Raw genomic sequence first — 23,115 nt, 5'->3', positions numbered from 1 at the left:
TGACCTGAGCCAAAGGCAGACCCTTAACCGAGTGGCTCACCCGGGCACCTCTGGAGTTTTTTTTTCTTTTAGTAAAGATGTTTCTCCATTTTCTCACTTGCATTGCTTCCAATGAGAAACCAGCTGTTAACCTTCTTTTTCTTTGTGCCTCTGAGCATCATGTGTCTTAATTCTGGCCCGATTTTCATAGTTCTGCTCTGTCTGATTTAAGCAATTTAGGGTGTGATTTGGTATGAAGAGTGGGTTCCATCTGTGTCCCAGACATTTAGGAGATTGTAATGTAAGTTCTGTGTAAATATTTCATTTTAGCGGGCAGAGGTTTGGTGGCCAGAGGTTTTTGGGGCTCAGTGTGGAATTCCTTTGGCAGGTGCTGTCTGGCTTCCCTGGTGCCTCTGGGCAGGGGTTGGGAGTCTCAGACTTACTGAGATAGAGGCTTCTGGGCTGGGCTGCTTGTGGCAAGTTCTGGATTTTTATTTTCTAAAGATTTATTTGTTTGAGAGAGCTTGCACACGTGTGTGAGCAGGGGAAGGGGAAGAGGGAAAGGGAGAGAATCTTAAGCAGACTCCATGCTAAGTGCAGATCCTGACACAGAGTCCTGTCCCACGACCCTGTGATTATGATTTTAGCTGAAATCAAGAGTTGGATGCCTAACCAACTGAGCTACTCAGGTGATCCAGGATCTGGATTTTAAAAACTCCTGATTGTCTTTGTTCTGGGACACAGTTCATTTGAAACAACTTGATCCTTTTAAGGCTTGCTTTCCAGACACTTAGGTAGGACTAGTGCAGCCATGAGCTTCTATTTTCTCATTACCAAGCTCATCCCTCTCCAGCACACTGCAGATCACAAATCCATTGCGGCTCATGGGAACATGAACTATTCCTGGCCTTCTGTGAACTCCAGGAGTCATTTTCTCTTATCCTATTGGGTGATACTCTTCCCCACCCGCAGGCAGTTTCCTCAGGGACACATGTTGGTTGGTCTCCAAGGGATGCTCTGGAAGGACCCCACTGCAGGTCTCCAGAGCGGGTTCTCTGTGCGGCCCTCTCCGCTGGGAACTCTAGCTCCTCTGGTCTTCCTACATCATTAGTTCCATCTCAAGGTCAGTGCCTGCTGGGTTCCACCTGGGCCTCCCCTTCCCTGGTCGGAGCCAGGCAGGTCTCACTCTAGGTCTCACTCTAGGTCTCACTCAGGGATCGCTGTCCTGCTTTGCCTGTGTCTGACGTCAGAAAAATATAGTTCTTTCTCTGTTTTTTGTTGTTTTTTTTTTTTTTTTTTGCTTTTTGAAATAGGAGGGTTCCCCAGCCCTGTTACCCCATCTTAGGCTAGTACAAGTGTCCTTTCTGTTCTCTTGCTTCTGATGGCTCCTCTTTGTCATTCTCTTCTGCACACTGGAAGAATCCATCAAATGTGTCCCCACACCATCATCTCTTTTTCCAGCATCTGCCCTGCCCTGCGGTGGAGATGTTGCGATGGCTATGGTTTCATCCTGTTGTCCTTTCATTTTAGCCTGTTGTCCCCTTAAGACTTTCTGATTCCAACTGAAAAGGTGCAATTCACTGCATTTTCCTAAATATGTGGTTTTCTTCCCTGAAGTCTCTTTCAATCCTACACACTCCACTTCCAATGTCCTGTTCATCCTGCTTGGTATTATTTCTTCTCTACAGAATCTTTCCACAGAATCTTTCCAGCTTCCTCAGACTGTTCGGACTTGGCATGTGCAAGCTGATGGACAGAGGCAGCAGGTGCCCCCCACAGCTCTTGCCTTGCTGAATGGCATGCCCAGCTCCTGGTGACAGGACTGTCTTGAGCAGACTCGCCAGTGTACTTGTGCTCCAAAGCTCCTGGAGGATGTACTCCATGTGAGTGATGGCATTGTACTAAGCTCTTCAGTTACTGCGGGATGGCTAAGGTCCTGTGCATCTCATGCCACCTGACACCTGGGACAGGCAGTACTGCATATGGAAGCCTGGGCAGGACAAGTATGCCCCGGGAACTGCCCATCTGCCTGTAAGGTAGGCTTCCCAGTGGCGGCACCACATGACCTGAAGGATCTTGAAAGGATACACAAGACAGCTGTGGAGCTCATCACAAGGCGTGGAAGCACTGAGGCCAGGCAGGGTCATCAGGGCAGGGCTGGCGGAGTGGACAGGTGACCAGTGACAGTGTGATCCTACGCTAAGCACTGGGGGCTTATTCTGGAGGCAATGGGAAGATGTGGCTTGGTGAAAGGCTTGGTGAAAGCCCTCTGGCGGCAGGGTGGGGTGGACGTGGAGGCCATCCCACCAGTTTGTCCTGGTCTCACTGGCATGTCGGCCAGGTCTCCCTCTGTCGTGCTGCTCTCCTGCAACTGTGGTGTTTTACACACCTCACTGACTGGTCTGGCAAGGCGCACAGCAACCACAGTGGGATCCATGCTCACTGGACTCCACCTGCTCCCGATCCATCCACAACCAGCCCAGGGAGACAGGTTGTCTCTTCTCAGACTCACTTGAGGCTGAAATGCCTCAGGAACAGGATACCGGCTCTTCACCCATGGGACGGCCCCCACCTTATGGCTCCTCAGCCTCACCCTGGTTAGGAGTGGGGGGTGGAGGGAAGGACACAGGTGAACGGGGCTCTTGAGGTTGGAATGAATTTTTAAAGAGATGTTTGGGAAGAACAACTGACGAGTACCACGTGGTGTGCATGGGAGCAGGGTGGGGAGCCAGGTCAATGCGGTCTGACCCCAAGAGGATAAAAACCCAACACTGGAAACTGCACCAAGACGAGTCAATCCTGTGAGGCCAGAGACTGAGCAGACTCCCTCTGAGCGGGGAGGAAACACTGCTGGGTGTGAACTATGGACCAGTGGCTCAACGGGGAGGCCACACAAGGGGCTATGCCATCCATGGGTACAGTTTTCCCGGCCAATGGCCCCTGACAAGTAATTACCGCACCCGCCCTACCGTGCTGGGGCCCGGAACCTGGTCTCTCCTCCAGCACTGGGAACACTTGGGCAAGCTCTTCTTCCAGAGGGCCCTGACATAAGACAAAAAGTGAACTTACTGAAGAACTCTGGCTCAGTGAACTTGGCAATGAATGAATTGAGCCCTAGGTGGATTAAGAATGAATGAGCCCTAGGTGGATTAAAAAAAGATTATAATTCAGTCCTTTATACAGCTTAACATGAATAAATAGACATTCTTAACAAAGTGAGGTCCCCAAATGCCTTCATCACTGTTTTTTTTTAATCACTGGGCTTTTTGAAGAAATTTTTTCAAACCACAATTCTTTCAATTCATCAGTTTTGGTAACCCACAGAAACCCAGGGCATGAGTGGGGCCTGTGCACCACGGAAGCCTGTGAATTAGCCGCTGTTACTTTGAGGGAGGAAAGGGGAGTAACAGATGCTCTCATTTTACAGGTTCTTTGGCAAAGGGAAAGGAAAAAACGTTATTTTGCCAAGACTGTTAGCATTTTGCTAGACACACTTTCATGAAGAATAATGAACTTATGGCAAACCTGACTTTCCAAGGAGAAACATTTTTAAGTGGATGAAGTGAAAACACTCCTGGAATAGACTGTACTTGCTGGAAGAGTTTCATTAAAGGCTGCAATTGGTGGCTAACCAGTTTTACAAATGGTTGGAAGTTTACATTAAAAAAATTCTGGTAGATTCTGATATATCTGCAACAAGTCTGATTTTGTAGGAATTTGCGATTTTTTTTTCACATCAACTTCTTCAAAGGCTGTGAGAGGTAACAGAGCAACCCTAGAGAACAGCGGGCGTGTCCTTTGAACAAGTTTAATAGATCTTACAGATGGCCACTGCCTGGAGTTTGTTTGCCCTCTGGGATTTTTTGTTATTGTTGTTGTTGAACTCCGGAGCCCAGCAGAAGGGCTGTTCCATCTGTTTCCGATGCCATTGGAGGAAGGCATGCTGGCTCTGCTGCCAGGTGGCCCAGGACTCTGTGGACTGGTCTGGCTGCAGCCAAGACCTGACTAGCATGCTTTTGCCTCCCGTACCCACGACGGTGTGGAAGTTTGGCAGATTAAGGGCACAGGAAATATGAAACGTTTAAACTAGTAAATAGCAAGGTATATATTCCTTTTAAAGACTGTATGTTCAAACTATTTTAGCTCCTGCAAATGCTCTACCAGCTCTCTGCAAAGCTTTCTCATTTACTTCTGTCACACGACTGCTTTAGCAGGTGCCAAACCTGGCTTCATCTGCAATGGCAGAAATCACGAACAGCCCTCTGAGCCTGTCAGTGCTTGTAAATGATAGTAGATGAAACAGGGGGTCTTGATAAACAGAACCCAAGGCACTGCCCCGAGCCAGAGCTCTGCCAACACTCCAAATACAGTAAATGAAAACACAGATGAGAAGCAAGGGACACAGACGCGTTAGCACTTGACACTGGAGTCATACACTCGCCCCAGCTCCTTATGAAGACTTTGAAGGGAGGTAATTTGCAGGTGGTATGCTTGAGGGAAGGGGAGATGTGAGCCTTTCCTTCTGACAGGTCTATCCTGGAACTGTTTCCTCCTGAGTACGCCTGAAAAACATGCTGCCGACCCATCAAATTCTAAGCAGCAGAGTTATGGGGACACAAGTGGACATCGGAGAAATCTTGGAGCTTCACGTCCCAAGGGCCTGCTCTACTCCTGTCTGGCTCAGTATACCCATCCTGGGAAGAGGAGAAATCTACTATCACCGGGCTGGTGGAACACATGAACCAGAACCTGAAGTGTTCCTTTGGCCTAAGTGGGGAGGAGACCTCAAGAAACCAAAAAGTCCTGGAAATCAGGGTTCTGCAGCCACTAAAAGATGCTATGCCGCTCCCCCACCCCACCCCCCCTCCCTGGCCAAGTAGGCAGCACAACATCAGTTCTCTGCCTCAATGGGCCAGGCTGGATGGTGTTCTTAACAAGATGGGGTAAGGGGCAGGGCTCTGAGGGATTTCCATTGGACAGAGAGGGATGATTCTGTCACACAGAGAGGTCATTTTTGAAGAATTACTAGATCTCTGATAAGCAAAGTTATTTGTCTATCAGAATCCAGAACAGCTGTCCCTTCCATTCCTTTACCTACAACACCCGTTATTTCCATTCACCCGTGGGCGCTGACATCACTTCTTCACCTCCATCTGCACCGCCAGCTGTGCAGCCTGGGAGCTGCCCCAACAGCTGTGAGGGGCGTCAGGACTCAGGTACGTGGGCAGGCCAGCTGCTGGCTGCAGACCTACCGAGCAAAGGCCAGCCCTGGGTCCAGCTGACCAGGTTCCTGGTGAACACCAGACAGAGCTCCAATTAAAAGTGTCTCTCGCAGGCTTTAGGAGGGGAGATTACTGTTGTCTTCTCACAGGCCCTGAGCCTCCAAGAGGCCAGTGTGCCCTTGATCCAGCCCCACTCTTCCTGCTCTGTGCACTAGTGTGGCCCATCAATCAGCCCCCACCCCCCCCAATCTAATGGGAAGCACAACATATATTCCTTCCCTGCCATCTCCAGGAAGACTGACCTCATAATCAGACTGTATTACAAATTAAGAACAACAATCCAGACTGGGCAGATGGAAGACGGGGGAATCCAGAGGTCAAAGGAGGCTGTCAGTGAACTGGAGTGCGCCAGGCAGGCAGCAGGTGAAAACCATACAAACATTTATTTTGCATTTGATTTCACTCGTCCAGATGTCTAAATGCTGGAGTAATCCATCTGCCTCCTTAGTTTTCTTACCCAGCATGGGCCTGTTGGAATATGGATGGCTACGTGCTGCTGCTGCTTCTGATTCCTGGCCCCCAGACCGCCCGGAACCACAGCAGTCTCAGAAAGCCACAGGTACTGTCTCAGTGACTTCACACACTGGTGGCTGATTACTGAGGTATCCCTCCTGTCCCTCAGTACATGAGGCTCTGACTCTCTGGCATTGCCCACTGGCTCACAACGACAAGACTGCTGTGGAAACACCAAGTCCCTGGCTGGTCTGGGTTCCCACCAGTTTCCTCTGGGCAGCATGTGAGAAAGAGCTCCCTGCCTTTTTCCTTTCCTTTTTCTTTTTCAGGTATCATCCAGATCTAGCGTCCAAGGGTTCCAAGACTTCCTCATCCCATCTGGACCCAAAAGCAAGAGCTGATTTTTAAAAGTCAAATTCTTGTTTCATTTGGACAGAAGGAATAATGTGTCTTTCATATTTTCTTTGTATTTCTCTTCAATAGTTGCTTGACCCAATATCTGTCTGCTCTATACAATGAAAATACAAACTAAATGAGAATAGAAAAAAATAATTAAAGCATTAAATTGTACAAATTACAAATCTGTTCCAAAATATACTTACATTAAATAAAATACGCATTTCAGTAAGAGATCTACAGTGAATGACTATGCATTCTGGGAAGCTTCACAACATCTAGGCAGGGCCAACATCCGTGGGAGGAGCTAAGAGAATGTGCATCCAATCACAGTATGTAGCGGGTTTCTTATTGCCCCTCTGCGAGCTACACTGAGCACATCATCAGCATCACTTGTGCAGGGAAGGACTTTGGGAAAAGGGGGAGAAGCAAGCGCTAGTCTCAATTCTGAGTTCGTTACAACTTTTCAGGAATCTCATCAATAGCCTATACAGTACAGTTTCCAAAAAGTAAACATGTTAAGGGAAGCAGACAACTCTTTAGAACCCCAAACACATTTTCTTGCTGTATTTATGTAGGACTCTCCATCTACAATGGACAGTCGTGAAGAGGTTCTTCCTTGGGACAGCATGGTCACAGGATGTGGATGACCCTGTGGGTCTGAGGGGAGCACGAGGACTGGGGAGGGGGAGCTCCCTCTTGGATGAGATTGGAGACAAGCCTACACACAGTCCACAGCCCCACCGTCTCCTCCTCCTATCATCTGGCATAACGCTTCATGTAGTCTTCCACTTTATTCCGGAAGTCCTCCTGTGGAGCGAGAGGGATCACAGAGAGAAGGAAGAAGGGAGAGCGAGTTAGCGAGCGAAACACAGAACAGAACAAGTAGGACCCGCCCAAGTCAAGAAGCCACTGTGAGCTCTCCAGAGCATAGGAAGGACTTGGCCTCCAACCCCCACCCCACCTCCCACCCCCCAGCCACCAAGGCTGCAGGATAATCAGAAGCCCAAGGAGCCCGATGCCCTCTCCCTACGACTCCAGGGGCCTGCTATGTGCACTCCATGGGGCCACTGTGCTGGGAGGGCTGTGGGTGGGGACCCAAACACAGAAGCTCTGAGTGGAAGGCAGTCTAAGACCCTTTATTTTGCAAATGGCGAAAGTGAGGGCCAGAGTGTGGTGTCAAGGTGGCAGTGTAGGTCAAGACAAGGCTCTTGACCTCAAATGCAGATGAGTCAGAGTTGCTGTTCTCCCAGGACGCATGTCCAGATCTGTCTTCCTAGAACAACCCCCAAGACCCTGCTGCCTACTTAAAATGTGCCCACTTTTCATGGCATGAGTGAAGCCCACCATCCGAGTGACTACTGGGCCCAGAAGAGCAAACCCCACCCCCTGCCAGGCATCATGCAGAGGCCACCTGGGCGCCTGGCCTGATTTCCTGGTGAAGACAGGACAGTGTGGCCCTTGGTGTCCCCAGGCCAGTATGGGCAGGAAAGTGCCCAAGGTGTGCCCCTCAGGTCTAATGTTAAGACCAGAGTTCCTTGGCCTTGTAGGACTGAGCAAGGGCCCTCCGGGGCCACATGCGCCATGAGGTACTTGGAGCTTGCCCACCCAGAACACATGCATTCAGTGTTCAAGACACTGTGATCTGATAGGTGGAGCTCAACCCTCTTACTCCCACAACACGGCTACTAGGTGTTGTAGGATGGCCATGGGGTCACACGGCTTCAGTCGCATCACGTGACAGGTAAGGCCACAGGCCACAGAGCCCCTGGTAGGCGCTTTGCTGGCTGCACCCTCTTGTGGCCAGTCCTTGCCTGGAGCAGCGTCTAGAAGGGGGTAGAACAAGGAGGAGGCCTCCTCTTCTGCCACACTTAATTCACATGGTGACCCTTTCCAAGTCAGGGTGGGTTCCTGGTTTTAAGGTCTGAAAATGGTTTGGTGGCTTGTCTGCCATCTCAGGTGAGGAAATGGAGAGCTGCTGAGCCTGCACTTGTGGAAAGGACTCCCACGAGCCCTGACTTGGCCATTCCCACAGCACCCAGAAGGCAACAGCACCATCAGCCACTAGGGAGCCATAGTCACAGCTCGTGGGATGTGAAGACCGCACAGGCACTGCTCCCCCTGTCCTGCCCTCAGGTGCTCAGTCTCACCCCCTCTGCTCTCTCCTGGTCCCGGAAAAAGCCCAGAGCTCATGGCCTCCAGAAGCCCTCTGTGCTCAGCCTCTGCTGCTTTCCTCTCCTTCCTCTGCCTGAGGGCCCACAGAGCAGAGGCCACAGGAAGACTACAGTCTCTGGAGCCAGACTGCCTGCATTCACATCTTGGGTTCTGCCCCTTCCTGGCAAGTCTGTTACCTCCATGGTGGCTCTGATTCCTCAGCAGATCAGGGATAACAAGAGTCCCTCCCTTGTAGAGATGTCAGGAGAATAAATGCTCTCTGGGATGTGGGTGGGATAGAGCTTGGGAGGGCCGCCGGGGGATGCTGCTGCTGTCCAATCACCGCTGTCCTGCCCCCCAGCTCTAGTCACGCCAGCCTATGTCCTCCTCCCTCAACACCCCTAGCACATTCCTACCTCAGGGCCCTTACACTACTATAACATTCTCCAGAATACTCTTGCCTGATATCCTTTTGGTTCACATCCGATCTCTACTCACATCTTGTCAGAAAAGCCTTCTCTGAGCACGCTACATAAAACGGCAAGACCCACCACTGTCCCCCGCCCCCAAGCCTCCATCCGCCACATGCTTATGTTTCCTCATCTATGCTCTGCCTCTGCTAGCATGTCCGCTCTGTGGGGACAGTCCGTTCATGACTTGATCCTGAGCATCAGCCCCTCCCCTGGCACTTCAGTGGCCACCAATCCAACTTGGCGTGAACAATGAGCACAAAATAAAGCAGCAAGTTCAATAGCTGTCGTCATGACTCAGCATGAGGACGGGGCTGGGGTCTGGGGATTCATGTGGAGGCATCAATGTCTGGAGGATTTTAGGTCCACCATACTGGGGCTAACAGTTCATATATACAAGTCTTCCCCGTATTTCACACGAAGAGCAGGAAGCAACATTTGAAGAAAATAAAAGGATAGACCATTTATAACTGGTCTTTCTCTACCTGGCCCTGTAAGTGTTCCCATCATTATCGATTTCTCTTCCTGACTTGGCCTATAAGACAGTGCTCAGCGGGGAAGTCCATGTCAGGACAGTGACAGGTGGAGCTCCAATGTGAATGGAGCCGCCTGATGCCACAGCACACCTGCTGAAGGCCTCTGCTGTTCCCAGCCTCCTCTGCCTGAGCAGAAGCACCCACTGACCCTGCACGGCTCACGGGTCCCTGCTGTGCCTGCTGGTTTGGTGAGCCCCTGCCAGGGTACGTGCCGAGCAGTGCGGCTCTGGTGGTGCCTGCTCTTCGGTAGTAGCAAACATCACACATGGCACATTTAAAATGCCCCCTGCTCTGGCCCGTCACAGGTCTCCCAGAGACAGAGGCCCCTGCTCTTCAGCACTGTATTTAGGACGAAGCCGATGGCATTTAGAACTTTCTAGACTCCAGGCAGGTGTTGGGTAACAGCCTCGGGTTGCTGATTCCTAGGGTGGCAAGGATTCACAGGGAAGCTGGTTCAGAAAATGAAATTTGAGGCTCTAGGACTAAACCAGGTTAGCCCTGCAGGCTGTCTGCTGAGGCCTTACTGGCTAAAGAGCCTGGCCCCAAGTGAAGCTGCACAACCTCAAATAGCCTTGCTCCGATCCCACAGCCATTCCCAGACTCCTACTACTGCTCCCAACTCCTTGTCCACGCACTTTTAAGGATGTGCACAAGAGGGATACTGACTGCATTATCATCTGTAGTTGGAGGAAGAAACCACCTATGGGGAAAACCTGAGCACCCACCACTCATGTATGGTAGAGCCACTTTATAGACTATTAGCTCCTAGAATGGGTAAGGGTTTACGCACTGATTTGGAAGAAAAAAGTTTAAAAAAGAAAAAAAGGAACTGATGATTAGTAATAATAAACAGGACCCAATTATTTTGGATGGAAACGCATTGGGCACCATAGTGCACAGGCACGCTGGAGGACCCGACCGTGTGAATGCTGTATGTATCCCCATACTGTCAATCCAGTGAAGTAACAGTGGCCTGTTTTAAATCCCTCAGACCGAATTCTACTAGGAAATCACATCTAATAGGAACACTTCTGTCTGACCTTGGGACAAGCACTTTACTCACATTTATCACAACACGTTACTTTATCAATCAACTACTTTCAATTCCAGGCATGGACCTACCATTCTCAGCCTCCTACTTATCTAAACAAGAGCCGCTAATCATCTTTTTGGCAAATCCATCAACCTCAATCACTACCATTAGCTTACCTTGTCCCTCAAATGATGTTCTGCAGCCTCAATATTCAGTGGATCATCAAAATTCAAAAGATCCTTAAAAAGAGAGAAACCCAAAGTAAACAAAAGAAAGAATCTGTTTTTCTGCTGTCACAAGTCTTCATTTTCTGAGCCAGATGACAGAAGTCTACTCAGCAAACAGGAGAAGCTGGAGAGTAGAGCGATCCCATTATGGATCCCAGGTCCTGTGATGGACGCCCACAGTCTACGAGGTGCTTTCTGAACGTCGGTGAACCGCTGACTGAAAGATCATGATGTTTACATACAACTGTCCACAGTTTGGTGAAAATGAAGGATAGTGATCACATTAAGTTCTAAGGCTTTCTGATGTAAAGAACCACTCTCATTATGAGCATTTCCAAATAAAAGTCCCATTTTTTTCCTCCAAAATTCATTTCTTCTTTTAATTTGTGACAAGCAACTTTGCTTCTCTAAGTTTGTGGCTTCCACACTGACCTTAACCAGATCTTCCCTTTATCTTTTTATTCCCCTTCACAGCATGACACTCATACCCAGCAGAGATGGGGTGTGAGCCTGATGAAGGCAGGACAGCGCCAGGAGGACCCTGTCCCCAGGCATTTCTACAATAGAAAACCCTGAGGTAGGGGTGTGTGCCTGGCTGGCTCAGTTCTTGGAGCACGAGACTCTTGATCTTGGGGTTATGAGTTTGAGCCCCATGTTGGGTATAGAAAGTACTTAAAAAAAAATAAAATCTTAAGAAGAAAACCCTGGAATGGCTACTCCCCTCTCCCCATGAGAAACAACATGGATTTCATATTGGAGGCCATGTCTTATCTTTATACTGCCTACTCCCTTTCTTAAAAACCAAGGTAGTGAGATTTGTTCTTATGAGAAGTCACTGCTTTCCAGAGTCATCATCGATGGTCACTGTAAAGACAACTGTACTTCTCCCTCAGGAGAAATGTTTAGTTTGGGGGCTATATTTCTGATTTGGAAATAAATATGAGGTATGACCAATATGTTAGAAATATAGCAAGGAAAACTCTTAGGTCTCTATGATCACTTGTAAAGTTGAACAATTAGACTTCAAGTCCTAGAAACAGGGAAAAATATAAAGCACATAGATGAGATGCCCAGTGCATATGAAGACCACCAGACACACCAAACTCTCCATCTTTCTTACCATGTATCTGACCTAAGATGAACATATTGGCTGGAACAATCACTACAGGCTTAATCAGCAATTTCGGTTGGCCCTCTAGAATGTGGAGCACTGGAGAGAGGACTGCGTCAGATTAAAGGCTCAATCAATGAAAAAGCAGTGTGACCTGCTGGAAAGATTTTAAATCTTCCTGCAGCCTTCATGGCTCTAGAAGTAAAACTGTGCACATCCATGAAAAAGCCAAACCAGGACCACAACAGAATGACAGCACTACCTTCCCTGGGGGTGAAGGGAGGGCAGAAGACAGAAGTGCTGGGCTTGCTGCTTCTGCTACAGGGATCACCTGGGACAACAGATGAGAAGCAGAGTGAGGCAGGGCCCTGGGTGTCTAATTTTGAGGCTCTGCTGCTTTTTACTTTGCTGCTGGTAAAAGAATAGCTCTGTGACCTAGGACAGCAGCCTGGCCCCAGATGCTGGTGTTGTGTCAGCACACCTGCCATGGGCCAGGAAGCTGCCCCTCCAATGACCCACCCATTCTGAGGGCTGATGGGGTGGGCTTGTTTTCATGGAGGGTCAAGTTTTATCAAAAGCAGCACAGCTTCCTGCCCCACCCCACAGACAGATCCCTGAGGCTCATTTCTTTTAAAGTTCTTTTATGATCAAAGAGCAATAACTCAAAAGAATAAGATTATATTAAAAAAAATCCAAAGAGCAGCTTTTAGCTTCTCCCTGACCCCCTCCTGCCCTCCAGCCCCTGCCTGTGACAGGCTGCTTTCTGCAGACAGCGAACTTCAGCAGCTCATCACTGAAGAGAGAATGGTTCTAAGGTTCTGGGTTTGTGAAAAGCCTAGAGGTCAGGTGCCCACACTCCTACACCCAAACCAGGACACCTGGGAGGGAAGAGGGCTGATGCCGAGGGCAGACATGGAGCGGGGTGGGCCCAGCGTCCACAGAGGAAGAGCCGCCTCCGTGAAGGAGGACATGGCCCCGGCCCTTCCCTCCCTGACGACCTTCCCCGGGTGCCACCCCAAAGCCCCCTTGGTTCCCATCTCACTGTTCCTGTCTCCTATAAATCCTACAGAAAGGAGTTGTTCAGTGTCTACAGGGTGCTCTTTTTAATCTCTCTAGGTTATCCTTAGTGTGATGTTTAAAAGCAATAGTCAGGGGACTCAAGGAAAACGTGGGGTTCTGGTCAATATACTTACAGTAAACAAAGAGTTTAATCCCCAAACAACATCCTGGAATGAGAAAGAAAGAAGAAAACAAGTTTCAGGCTCCTGTGCACTTAGTATTTCAAACCCTTGACCGAGAAATATAGACTGTGGTAGGTCAGAATTTATCTTTAGTGTGCTGTTTTTCCTAAAGACAGAAATTTAAAACAACTTCTCTCCAATATGACAACAGGCTTGGGAAATCTGGAGGGGGCAGTCACAGGAAGTAATTACAGAATCAAAGTGCCCTCGAGACCCAGCCCAGGGAGCCCACAGGCTGTGTCTGCTCAGGAGAACCCCCCCTTCCATCACCTCCTCCTCCTCACCTTCCAGTACAGTTTGGGACTTCTGAAGAGTCATCTTTACAACAAAATCTGTTGTTTTTGTGCTCTCTTGGGAACTAGAGATAAGCTAATTACCCACAGTCCCACCAGCCTCTAACCATTTTGCTCTAATTACTTTAAAAAAAAAAAGTGATAAACACTTCCTAACATTCAAAGGTCAGAAATTCTCATTAAAATAAGGTGGAAAACCAATGTATTCTCTCTGGACTGACTTGTCATCCGTGATTCAACTGCAAATTCCCTCTCAGCCTTCCCTGTCCCCAGCTCGAGTCTTGTCTTCTAAATTAGGCCAATTCTCAGCCCCAGCTGATACTCTGCTACTTGGCAATTTTCATTGCCACTTCTGCTTTGGCTCAGCCATCCACCCGTGTCCTTTTGGGGTGAGCTGAACCTGGGGCTGGAGCTGGGGGTGAGCACACATTCTCTGGTGGAGAGGTTGGTCAGACAGGCGTGTCAGCAGAACTCCCACAGACGTGTTCCCACAGAGTACCCAGCAGGGAGGAGACACTTCCCAGAGGAAGCAGGGCCTGCCGGGTAGAAAAATGGCAGGAGGAAACACCTTCCAGGTGGAGGAACCCCTGTGCCAAAGCTAAGTCCCGAGTGGCAGTAGAGACCACACCTGGGGAGGACCCAGAGTCAGGCCTGTAGAAAGTCTGCAGTGTCCTCTTAGGGCAGGCTGCAAACTCCTTTCCTGTGTTCTTCCCCCAAAGCACCTACTTGGTGATACACCATAACACTGCCTACACACCAGAGTTGGCAGCTCTCGCCTACAACGTGTGGTCATAGACAGAAAGAGACCTGGCCCAGGACTGGGGCAGTTACTGGTGGGCTGCTGTGACCCATGCATACCTCTCCGGGCCTCAGTGTCCTCCTCTAAAAGCAGTGGGGCTGCCTGGGAGCAGGGGTGGGAATGAAGATGGTCTCTAAGTGGTGAACCAGAAAGCTGGCATATACGGAATGAGGTCAGTGTATCCACAGATGCTCTGTTCAAAGGCAGGGCCTACAGAGTTAAAGTATGAAGGACACTGGGGAGAGAAAGCCTAGCACCTGTGTGCAGGGCAGGGCCCAGGCCTATCTAGTTCCACTCAGGCTCCCCTTGGGGCCCAAAGGACAGTAACTGATGCAGCATCTGAAGTGCCAGCCACGTTTATGTTGTGTGTGTTTGGTGCAGACTTCGCCTTACAAATAGTTTTAGCTAAAATGACTTTCATAATCCATATGTGACTGGGCCCAAGTTAACACATGTGCAACAATGCTGCTCTTGAAAGAGAGAGAAAGATGGGGAGAGGGAAGACAGAGAGGAAGATGGCATTGTGCGACGTGTCAGGCAGTCTGTGAGTGCCACAAACATGCTACTCTGACACCCATAACCCTTTCAGGTTGACCTGGCACAACTGTCAGCCGCAGAGGAAAAGGACACAGTCACCAGGGAATACAGGCCGGGTCCGGATGACAACGCCTTTGTGCGGAGTCCCAGGCTAAAGAGACGCACAGGCTGGGAACCCAGCTGCCCTCTGAGACCAGGAGCAGGAGGGCACTCTTTTGGGCAGCATGGATCTGGCACGAGAAGGGCCAAGGTTATGATGACTGCATGGATAGCTTCACTAGGCAGCAGAAACCATGGCCGGAGTCAGGCACTGTTCACTACAAACTGAACACCAGCCAAAAGCCTTGACTGCCTCTGACGAAAAGCTCAGGCAACAGGAGGAAACTGTAGGTTTCCTACAGATACCACGGCAGAGAAGCCCTAAGCTGAAGCCGCAGCTGGTGGCCTCATGGAGCACCCACAGAGTATATCCCCAGAACCAACTTGAGCTTACACCTCAGAAGCAGCTGGGGCCACTTGTTCAGTCCCAGCAGCTGCCCTCTCCATCGCCCTCCCCTGGGTGGGGTCCTCCCTCAGGGCACTCCTGGCCTCTCGGTTGCCACCCATCTGTCCAGACTAGCTCAGGGGAACTCAGAGCAGATGGAGGCCACACCTGCCCTTTCCCTCCTCCCCCTTGTCCCACCCTGGCAGCTCTTGTCTCCTCTGAGAGTGAGGCACCACATAAGACTGGGGGACAGAGGAAGGAAGAATAGAAACCACATGATTTGAAACACAGACAGTAAAGGGCAAAGGGGAGAGATGGTAACTTGAACCCCCCACTGCCCCGAGATGAACTGGGGGCAGAGAACTGACTGAGGCAAGGGCTTGGTCATGCAGCCCCACGTGGGCAGGTGGGAGCAGGGTGTGCCCGGCCATCTGGGTGGACGGGACAGTGAGGAGACTGGTTTCTGGAGGGAGAGGCCTCCAGGCCGGGGCTGTGCTCAAGCGCACTGCACTCTACCTTTAATGTCCTTGTGGGAGCCCAGCCAGTGCCGTCAATTGAATGTTCTCTCAGTAAACTGAAACAGACAGAAAGGCACAGCAGTCAGCAAGTCAGTCAGCCTCCAGTCGCATGAGATGTAGGTGTGTCAAGCCGCGGCTCCCAAGCCCTGTGGGCCCACGTCTCCTCTGCAGTGCATCTGCTTTCCCCGGGCCCCATCTCTCTTCTGGGGCCCATCTCCCTGTACAAGGCCACCTCTCCCCCCAAGTCTAATCTCTTGTGCCACGTTTATTGCTCATACACCCAGGTCTTTAATCCTGCATGCACATGAAGTTTTAAGCAGGAAGTAAGGATGCTTAAAATAATTTATAAAGAGCACTTGTCAACTTGATATTCAGAAAATGACAACTGATGCTTAGAGCTTCCTATGTGTTTTAGCACGATCCTAACCTCACCTAATGCCTCAACGACCCATGAGGGAGGTGCTGCCATCTCTCTAATGGAGGAAAGCAAGCGAGGCACAAAGCAGCAAGGGCACAGGCCTGGGGGGACAGTCCTTCAAACTCAGGCAGCTTCCCTGGAGCTGTGGGTGAACAAGAGTTCCTAGCACATGTTCTAATACTTTGTTTTTATTTTTTTTAAAGTTCAAAAGGGAAAAATGAAGGATAAAGGTAGATTAGCAAAAAATTCTGGTTGTTCTTCCCCAGTGGGTGGGAGGACCATGTTCAGGGCAGGTGCATATGCGTTTTGGAGGTACTGTGAGGTCCTGTTTCCTAAGCTGGACCTGAGGGTCATTTCCATCACTATTCTATCAGCTGTACGTGCACATTACATACTCTCACAGAAATGATTATTCCACATTTTGAAAAACTACAATTTACTGTCCAGTTTCCTTCTGGGGATAAATTAGTTTGGCACTGTTGAGCTGTATCTTGCTGCTGCTTTAGTACGTATGGAACCGTTCCTAAGCTCACACGGCAGTATCAGGCCCTCTGTGCTTTAGAGACATTCTGGACCAGAGCGTGTTCAAGTTCACATAAGTCAGTTAAAATCAGGAGAAAATACATCTGTGCTATAATCTTAATTGCCAGTGAAGCTCAGTTAGAATAAATAAAATCTCAAGTTGACCACTATCACTTACTTACAGACATCCCCCCCTGCCAAGGGGCAGGCCTTGTTGCCATGAAAGCTCTGCAGCTTCTGAGTAACTATTCAGGAGCCACGTGCCAGGCCTAGTGGTCCATATGACCCAGTGAGAGGTCTCCTCACTGAGGCAGGAACAGGAGTCAGTTCTGATTGTCTTTGTCCTTTTGACAGACCTTAGCCATCTACTGGCTCACTCATTCAATGCCTGTCTCCCCAGAGCCGGCAAGCTCCACAAAGCAAAGAATGCCAACTGCCCCCACTGCGTCTGGGCACGACCACCAGAGGCTGATGGTGGGGTGGTGGTGGTGGTGGGGGACAGCTTCACTGGCTGAGCAGGCAGTATCCTCTGACCTCTGTCAAGAGCATAGCCAGAGCAGGAGGGCTCTGAACCTGGAAGCCAGCTGTGCCCACCCAGGGCGATGGCAGGTAAGGGGAAGATAAGATGCCTATAATCAGGCAGGTTGTGCTCAAGTCTATAGGTCACAGGTCTGGGCAGAGTGACACTGTGGAGGGAACACACCATCACTGTGCAAGTTCCAGCCCAGCCTCAGCAGGCAGGAATCCTGCAGGAGCTCAGGTGACAGGCCCTCAGAAAGGACACCAGGCAGGGGATCAGACAGTGCCTCAGGGGCTACACTGGAGGCACGGAGCCCGGGAGAAAAAGTCTCAAGTGCAACCAGCAGGGTCCTGGCTCAGGGCCCTCTAATCCCATAGACATATCAGACATATCTGACCCTGAGCCCAAAGCAGGCAAGGGCCCCTGGTGGCAGGGCAAGCCTCACAAAGAGAGCTAAGTGGCCCGTGTACTAGACAAGGCTCCACAGAGAGCTAGGCACTGGTCAGAGCCGCTGAGTGAGGAATCCAGGTAGATGCCACCGGGCGGCACTGTGGACCAGGAGAGGCTGGCCCAGGCTCATCTTTCTCTGTTCAGGAGATGCCACGAGTCAGTGGTACATTAAGCCCCTGCTAGACACTGTCTAGTTTTTTCATAAACAATGACAAGGTCTTTGCATTTTAATCTGACACATTCTTTCCCACAAATAAACCCCTACAAGTGTAGCTGACAAATCCAAAGGTAAATTACAAGTTGAATGTAGACCTTAAAGCTGAAGGACCAATAGAGGTAGATCTCCCGTGATGAGAGAGAGCCCGTTCTTCCCCGTTCTCTTCTCTCTCTCACAGCTCCCCACTTCCCCAGTTCGGGTATTTGCTTTTGCACCAGGGCAATGTGAGGAGTGGTGAGAGGCATCTTGTTTCCACAAGCCTCTCTCTGGCTACTGCTGAGATCAAACACCCCTCAGGTGCTTACCACCCACCCAGAACTCTCCTTTGAGTCGCTACTTGTAGCGGGTGCTTGCTTTTCCCAGTGGCTGTGTCTGTCTTTTTTATCCTAATTGGCAAAGACCTTTACACATGAAGGATGTAACCCAGCTGGTCTTTTGTGTTTTGTGTTTTTAATTTTAATGTGGCTAAATCTATCAATGATCTTCCTTTAAGATTTCTGGCCTTTGCTGCTGGCTGCTGCCCACTGAGTTCTCCTCATACTTCCCTAACAACCTGATTTCTCAGAGAGAGCAAAAGTGACAAGAGAAATTCCTGCTCTGGCATTATCTCTGGTGGAGGGCCGGGTGTGACAGGGAGGTGGTCTGCAATGGGCTTTCAGGAGAGCGAGCACCAGCGATGGCCTCTAGCCTCGCGGGAGGAGGCTGGAGAGGATGCCACCTATGGCCTGAAGCTGGAGGAGTCAGATTTTGTAGGTGTGATACTTCAGGGACAGAAGGGGAAAAGGTAGCCTCTTGAAAGTGCATTTGTAACTGTCTATAGAAAAAGAGGCAGACAGGAGAACAGGGGCACGACACACAAACTGCATGGGGAGCCGGGTGCTAAATGTTTTAAGAAGGACAAGGGGGGGGCGCCTGGGTGGTACAGTCTGTTTAGCATCTGACTCTTGATTTTGGATCCGGTCATGATCTCAGTCCTGGGATCAAGCCCCACGTGGGGCTTGACGCTCAGCAGGTTGGTTGCTTGTTGCTCTCCCTCTGCTCCTCTCCCAGCTTGCGTGTTCTCTCTCAAATAAATAAGATAACCCTTAAAAAAAAAAAGAAAAAAGAGGAGGGGGAGGAGGAAGAGGAGAAAAAAGAGGGGTCCAGCTCTGCCGGCACTACGGGCAGTGTGTAGCTCCCCATCACAGGCAGGGCTGGTGTTCCTGGGGTGGGGATGGGACTTGACAGGGCACCGACTTAGTCACAGGAGGAAAGTAGAATAAGGCGCTAATGCTAATGTTGACTCTGCGTGGGTGGGGGCTGAAGGTTACATAACCTGCCCAAGTCCCCCGCTGCGGGTGCTGCTGCTGCTGGCAGAGGCACCGGGTTCCAGCCCAGGCCGTCTGGCACCACAGCCTCACAGCCCCACTGCTGCCTTACTAGATAAAGTGATGAGACACAGGAAGATAAAGCCCAAGGGCTAAGTTTACTTAAGAATGACAAACCACACACCTTCCCCAGTTCCCTACTTTAGTGACCAGCAGCCTCGAGAAGCAGGAGTCGCAGATCCCTGATCATCAGCCACTGCAGTGGGGGTGGGGGGATCACAGAGGCCACAACCGACATGAAGCTCTGGGAGAGCTGTCCTGCTTTATGCACTTCAAGACAATTTCGGTAAAGAGAGGACATCTTAAATACAAATACCCAGGTCTTAAACTTGCCATCTACATCCCCTACCCCCGGATTTTATAAATCCTACTTTTCCTTCTTAGCTAAAATCAGCCATGTGGAGAGATTGCAGTCTCTCATTACAACAGGAAGGGAAAAGGGTAAGGAGCACCAGCAGGGGTCTTGGCCACCGGAAGGCCCAGGAGGATGTGGGTCTGGAGGTGGCGGCAGCCTGGGGGTGGGGTGGGAATGGAGATCTTCCAGTCACAGGAGTGCAGCCCAAAGGCCTGAGGCCCAAGGCCCAGCCTCAAAATTTCCTCTCAGTGAGACTAAGTGTTAGAAAGGCCAATGCTCACACACAGTGCTCACAAACACAGAAGATGGGAAAGAAGAGAAACCCACCTTAGACATATTTCGCCTGTCTCTGTGATGTTGGGGTGCCAGATCCTGGTCAGGCATTTCACTTTGGGAGGCTGCAACACAGAGAGAAAGAGATAACAGGCTCTCCAAATCATGCCTGCTGCCACAGACCCATCTAGCCCCTCATTCCAAGGCTTACTTGGAACTCAGCTAGACTGGTCCCAACCCAGCATTCAATTCTGGACTCTTGCCCCCCAGTGCACTAGTGTCCCCACACTGCAACTACACATGCTAGTCTGCCCATACCCCTAACATGACCCTTCCACAGGTCCCAGGGCTGGAAGATGCGTGGTGCTGGTGGCAGGGCCTCGGCCTCCTCTGACCCTCTCTGCCAGGGCTGCAGAGGAGCCCGCAGTGCACTCCAGGCCCCATTCCCACTGGGAGCCTACAGATGCGATGTTGTACACTATGCTGCTGAGCTGTGGCTGAAGTTACTGTTCCTCATGGTGGTAGCTGGGTCCCTGTGCACGTGTTTCTGAAGATGTAACTGCCAAGTACATTGTCCTACCTCCAAGTCTAAGTCTGCTCTGTGCTTATAGGAGGGAGAGAGAACGAAAGCGAGCACGTGGGAATGTGGCACACTGACATCGCTGATGACCAGGCATATTTGGATAAAGGTGTTCTTTTAAAGTGACTCTATGATACAAGCAATCCATACTCATGTAAGACAAAAAGACAATGAAAACAAAAGGCAAGATCTCTCTCTGTCTTTCCTTTTGTTATGTATGATAATGCCACCCAGAAATAATCTAACCTGTGAGCCTCTTTTCTAGGCACCACACAGAGATGCATGTGTGTGCACATTCATTTTTCTTTATAGAAGGGGGGACATGGGCTCTCTATATTTTCACATTCCTTTCTGTCACCATTTCAGATGGCTTTGGGCTTTCTCGCCCTCCATGGTACTAGTTCTAGCATTTCACAAGCTAGTTCCTATTATTGGACATTTAGGCTGCCTCCCACCTCTACCACGGACTGCGCTAAATCACTGTGCTCATCTCTTCACGTCTGTAGGAAAGGTCTGCCCGGGAGGAAGCCCAGGTAGAGGGACTGCTGGTCAGAGCACAAAGTGTCGTCTGGCCGAGTCTCACAGACACATCATCTTGTAAACATTCATGTGTCAGCCCTTTGTCACAGGGGGCCATGCTTTTCATGTTTATCATTTGGTATTAATTTGCATTTGGGATGCTACTCTTTTGTAAAGCCTTTGTAATCAGATTTTTGCCTTTGTTACTGACCACCCAAATACTCTGTACTTCTTCTAGTACTTGAATTGTTCCATCATCTTATCTGTACAAAACAGACATACTTTTCCGGCACTCCTGTAAGTTTTCCTACTGATTTTAAAACAGCACGACATCAAGAAACTCCCCCAGATAATTAATCCAAGTATGTAAATGTAGGTGTCCAAGGTTAGGATTTAGATTCAGAGTGAGTTTCAATCTATTTAATATGCTCTAACTTGGTTTTCTGTAAGTAAATGTAAGAGCATTTGACAGAAAGTATGCTAGTCGTTGTGCCACTTCCAGAAAGGCCTTCAGGCTGAGGGAAGGCTGGCACTGTGGGGCTGTATGAATCTAAGTGATAATACAGTTTCCATACTGGATAGACTGAATCACCAACTTGGCATTGGAGGGAACCTACAGGCTCTATCTCTCTCCCTTCTAGAGAGTCCATGACATACCTGTTACCCTGCCTAGTGTTGTTCACCAGATCTCCAAGTGTCTGGCTGTTATTTGCCCCTCCCCTCCTTGTCCCTTCACATCGCCCATAGTTAGATGTTAGCAAAGACACCTCCCCTGCCAGCAGCGGTCCTCCTAACTGCAGTCCCCAGACAAGAGAACAAATCAGAACTGTGGACCCACATTCTGACACACAATTTCCCAACAGATCTTGTAGACCGGACCCCACCCCTAAAGTCAGACAAACAGGAAATACCCAGTTCCACCTCCCACTTGGCATTGCCACCTGCCCCATCACAGTCTGAGAGCTTAATATATGACAGCCACTGCACTGCAGACCAGCGGGGAAAAGGGATTCTTCAGTGAAAGACCGGCTAGCAATCTGCAAAAACATATCTAGACCCCCACTGAAGAGCTGTACTCCAGATGCAGTGAACATACATGGTACAGAACCATTAAGAGCACTGAAGAGAATGCAGCTGAGTTACCCTGGGCTCTGGCAAGGAAAAACTCATGAAAAAAAAAAAAGCAGATTTTAATACAGTGGTGAAGCAAAACAAAATAATCCTCTCCCCACAAAAAAAACCCTGAAGTTTTACAGAATAAAAACAATAAAAAACAAGGGAAAAACAGAAAAATCTTTACAGTACAACTAAGAAAACTAAGTTTAGTATGTGCCACGGTGAGCGCTGTGAATTGTGTAAGGCTGATGACTCACAGACCTGTACCCCTGAAGCAAATAACACATTATGTGTTAACAAAAAAATAAAACTCTAGCTGAGAAATCTTTTAAGAAAACACCTGTGGCCACAGTTTCTTAATTTCCTACAAAGTACACATTACCTACAAGAGGGGAGTGGAAGTTTAGTTCACTTTCAGTATCTCTGGCTCCCCCTTACCCTCTCGGGGCTGGTCATGGCCATGTTTCTTGATCTGGTTATGTTGTCAAATATGTGTATGGGGGGCACCTGGGTGGCTCAGTAGGCTGAGCGTCAGACTCTTGGTTTCAGCTCAGGTCATGACCTCGGGGTCCTGATATCAAAGCCCCACATCAGGCTCCACACTCAGTGTGGAGTCTGCTTGTCCCTTCTCCCTCTGCTCCTACCCCTGCTCTCTTTCATTCTCTTTCTCTCATAAACAAATAAAATTAAAAAAAAAAAAAAAAAGTGTGTGGGACATAACATGTGTCCCTTCTAGAGGAAACTGGAGGCAAAGAATGAAAAGTCGTGTCCCCCTTTCCTGCTTCAGTGCATAGTCTCCACGACTGACCATGATCCAACCATGATTGATATGCCACGGGGGCACCGTAGGATGTGGGGACTGTGACACCACACTGAGCCCTGCTCTTTCTCTGGGCTTCATGATCGCCCAGGGATCCCCAGCGCTATGTCACCACCCTAGCTCATCACCATCTGTGCTGTCTCCCAGGAGACCAGGCTTCTTAAAAAGCCAGTGTCTGACAAAGAACCTTGCACATTTTAAAAGCTTACTTCATGTCACTAAATACTTTCAGCCAATATAGAGAGATCACAAGGAGGGCTTGAGACTGTGAGATAAAGTTCAGGGACAAAAGGACAAAGAACCAAAGGGAACTATGAACTTTAGCTGCTGGGGTGTGGGGGAATTTAGGGGGTAGGGAAACCAAATAGAATTTTCTTTATTTTAAAAGTTTACTCTGAAATAATGACCTGTTTTATTGATTAGAAGTTTTTCAGAATGACAATCT

General features: G+C 49.5%; 1 protein-coding gene and 1 long non-coding RNA gene across 8 annotated transcripts in view; one reads left to right on the top strand and one right to left on the bottom strand.

The window, feature by feature from the left end:
* Positions 1-1,868: 1,868 nt before the first annotated feature.
* On the top strand, positions 1,869-6,344 carry LOC116597517. 2 transcript variants are annotated; one of them, XR_004288654.1, is made up of 4 exons: positions 1,869-5,195; positions 5,494-5,624; positions 5,710-5,820; positions 6,044-6,344. It is a non-coding gene; the product is annotated as an uncharacterized LOC116597517 (long non-coding RNA). The 2 variants fall into 2 exon arrangements; XR_004288653.1 differs by having other exon boundaries at positions 5,710-6,344.
* Positions 3,223-23,115, bottom strand: part of UBE2F (ubiquitin conjugating enzyme E2 F (putative)) — a 57,493-nt gene continuing 37,600 nt past the window's right edge. For 5 of the 6 annotated variants that reach the window (XM_032355329.1, XM_032355330.1, XM_032355331.1 and 2 more), the window contains 5 exons: positions 19,690-19,760; positions 15,512-15,569; positions 12,835-12,867; positions 10,480-10,542; positions 3,223-6,920 (listed from right to left, as the gene is read on the bottom strand). In XM_032355329.1, coding sequence (XP_032211220.1) covers positions 6,870-6,920; positions 10,480-10,542; positions 12,835-12,867; positions 15,512-15,569; positions 19,690-19,760 — 276 coding nt within the window. In that variant the 3' untranslated portion in view covers positions 3,223-6,869. The remainder of the gene's footprint in view (positions 6,921-10,479; positions 10,543-12,834; positions 12,868-15,511; positions 15,570-19,689; positions 19,761-23,115) is intronic. The other variant, XR_004288652.1, reaches the window with a different exon arrangement.

The sequence above is a fragment of the Mustela erminea genome, chromosome 8 (assembly GCF_009829155.1).
Source record: "Mustela erminea isolate mMusErm1 chromosome 8, mMusErm1.Pri, whole genome shotgun sequence".
Taxonomy (NCBI): domain Eukaryota; kingdom Metazoa; phylum Chordata; class Mammalia; order Carnivora; family Mustelidae; genus Mustela; species Mustela erminea.
The sequence above is the reverse complement of the archived record's forward strand: the minus strand, read 5'-3'. Positions and strand labels throughout refer to the sequence as shown.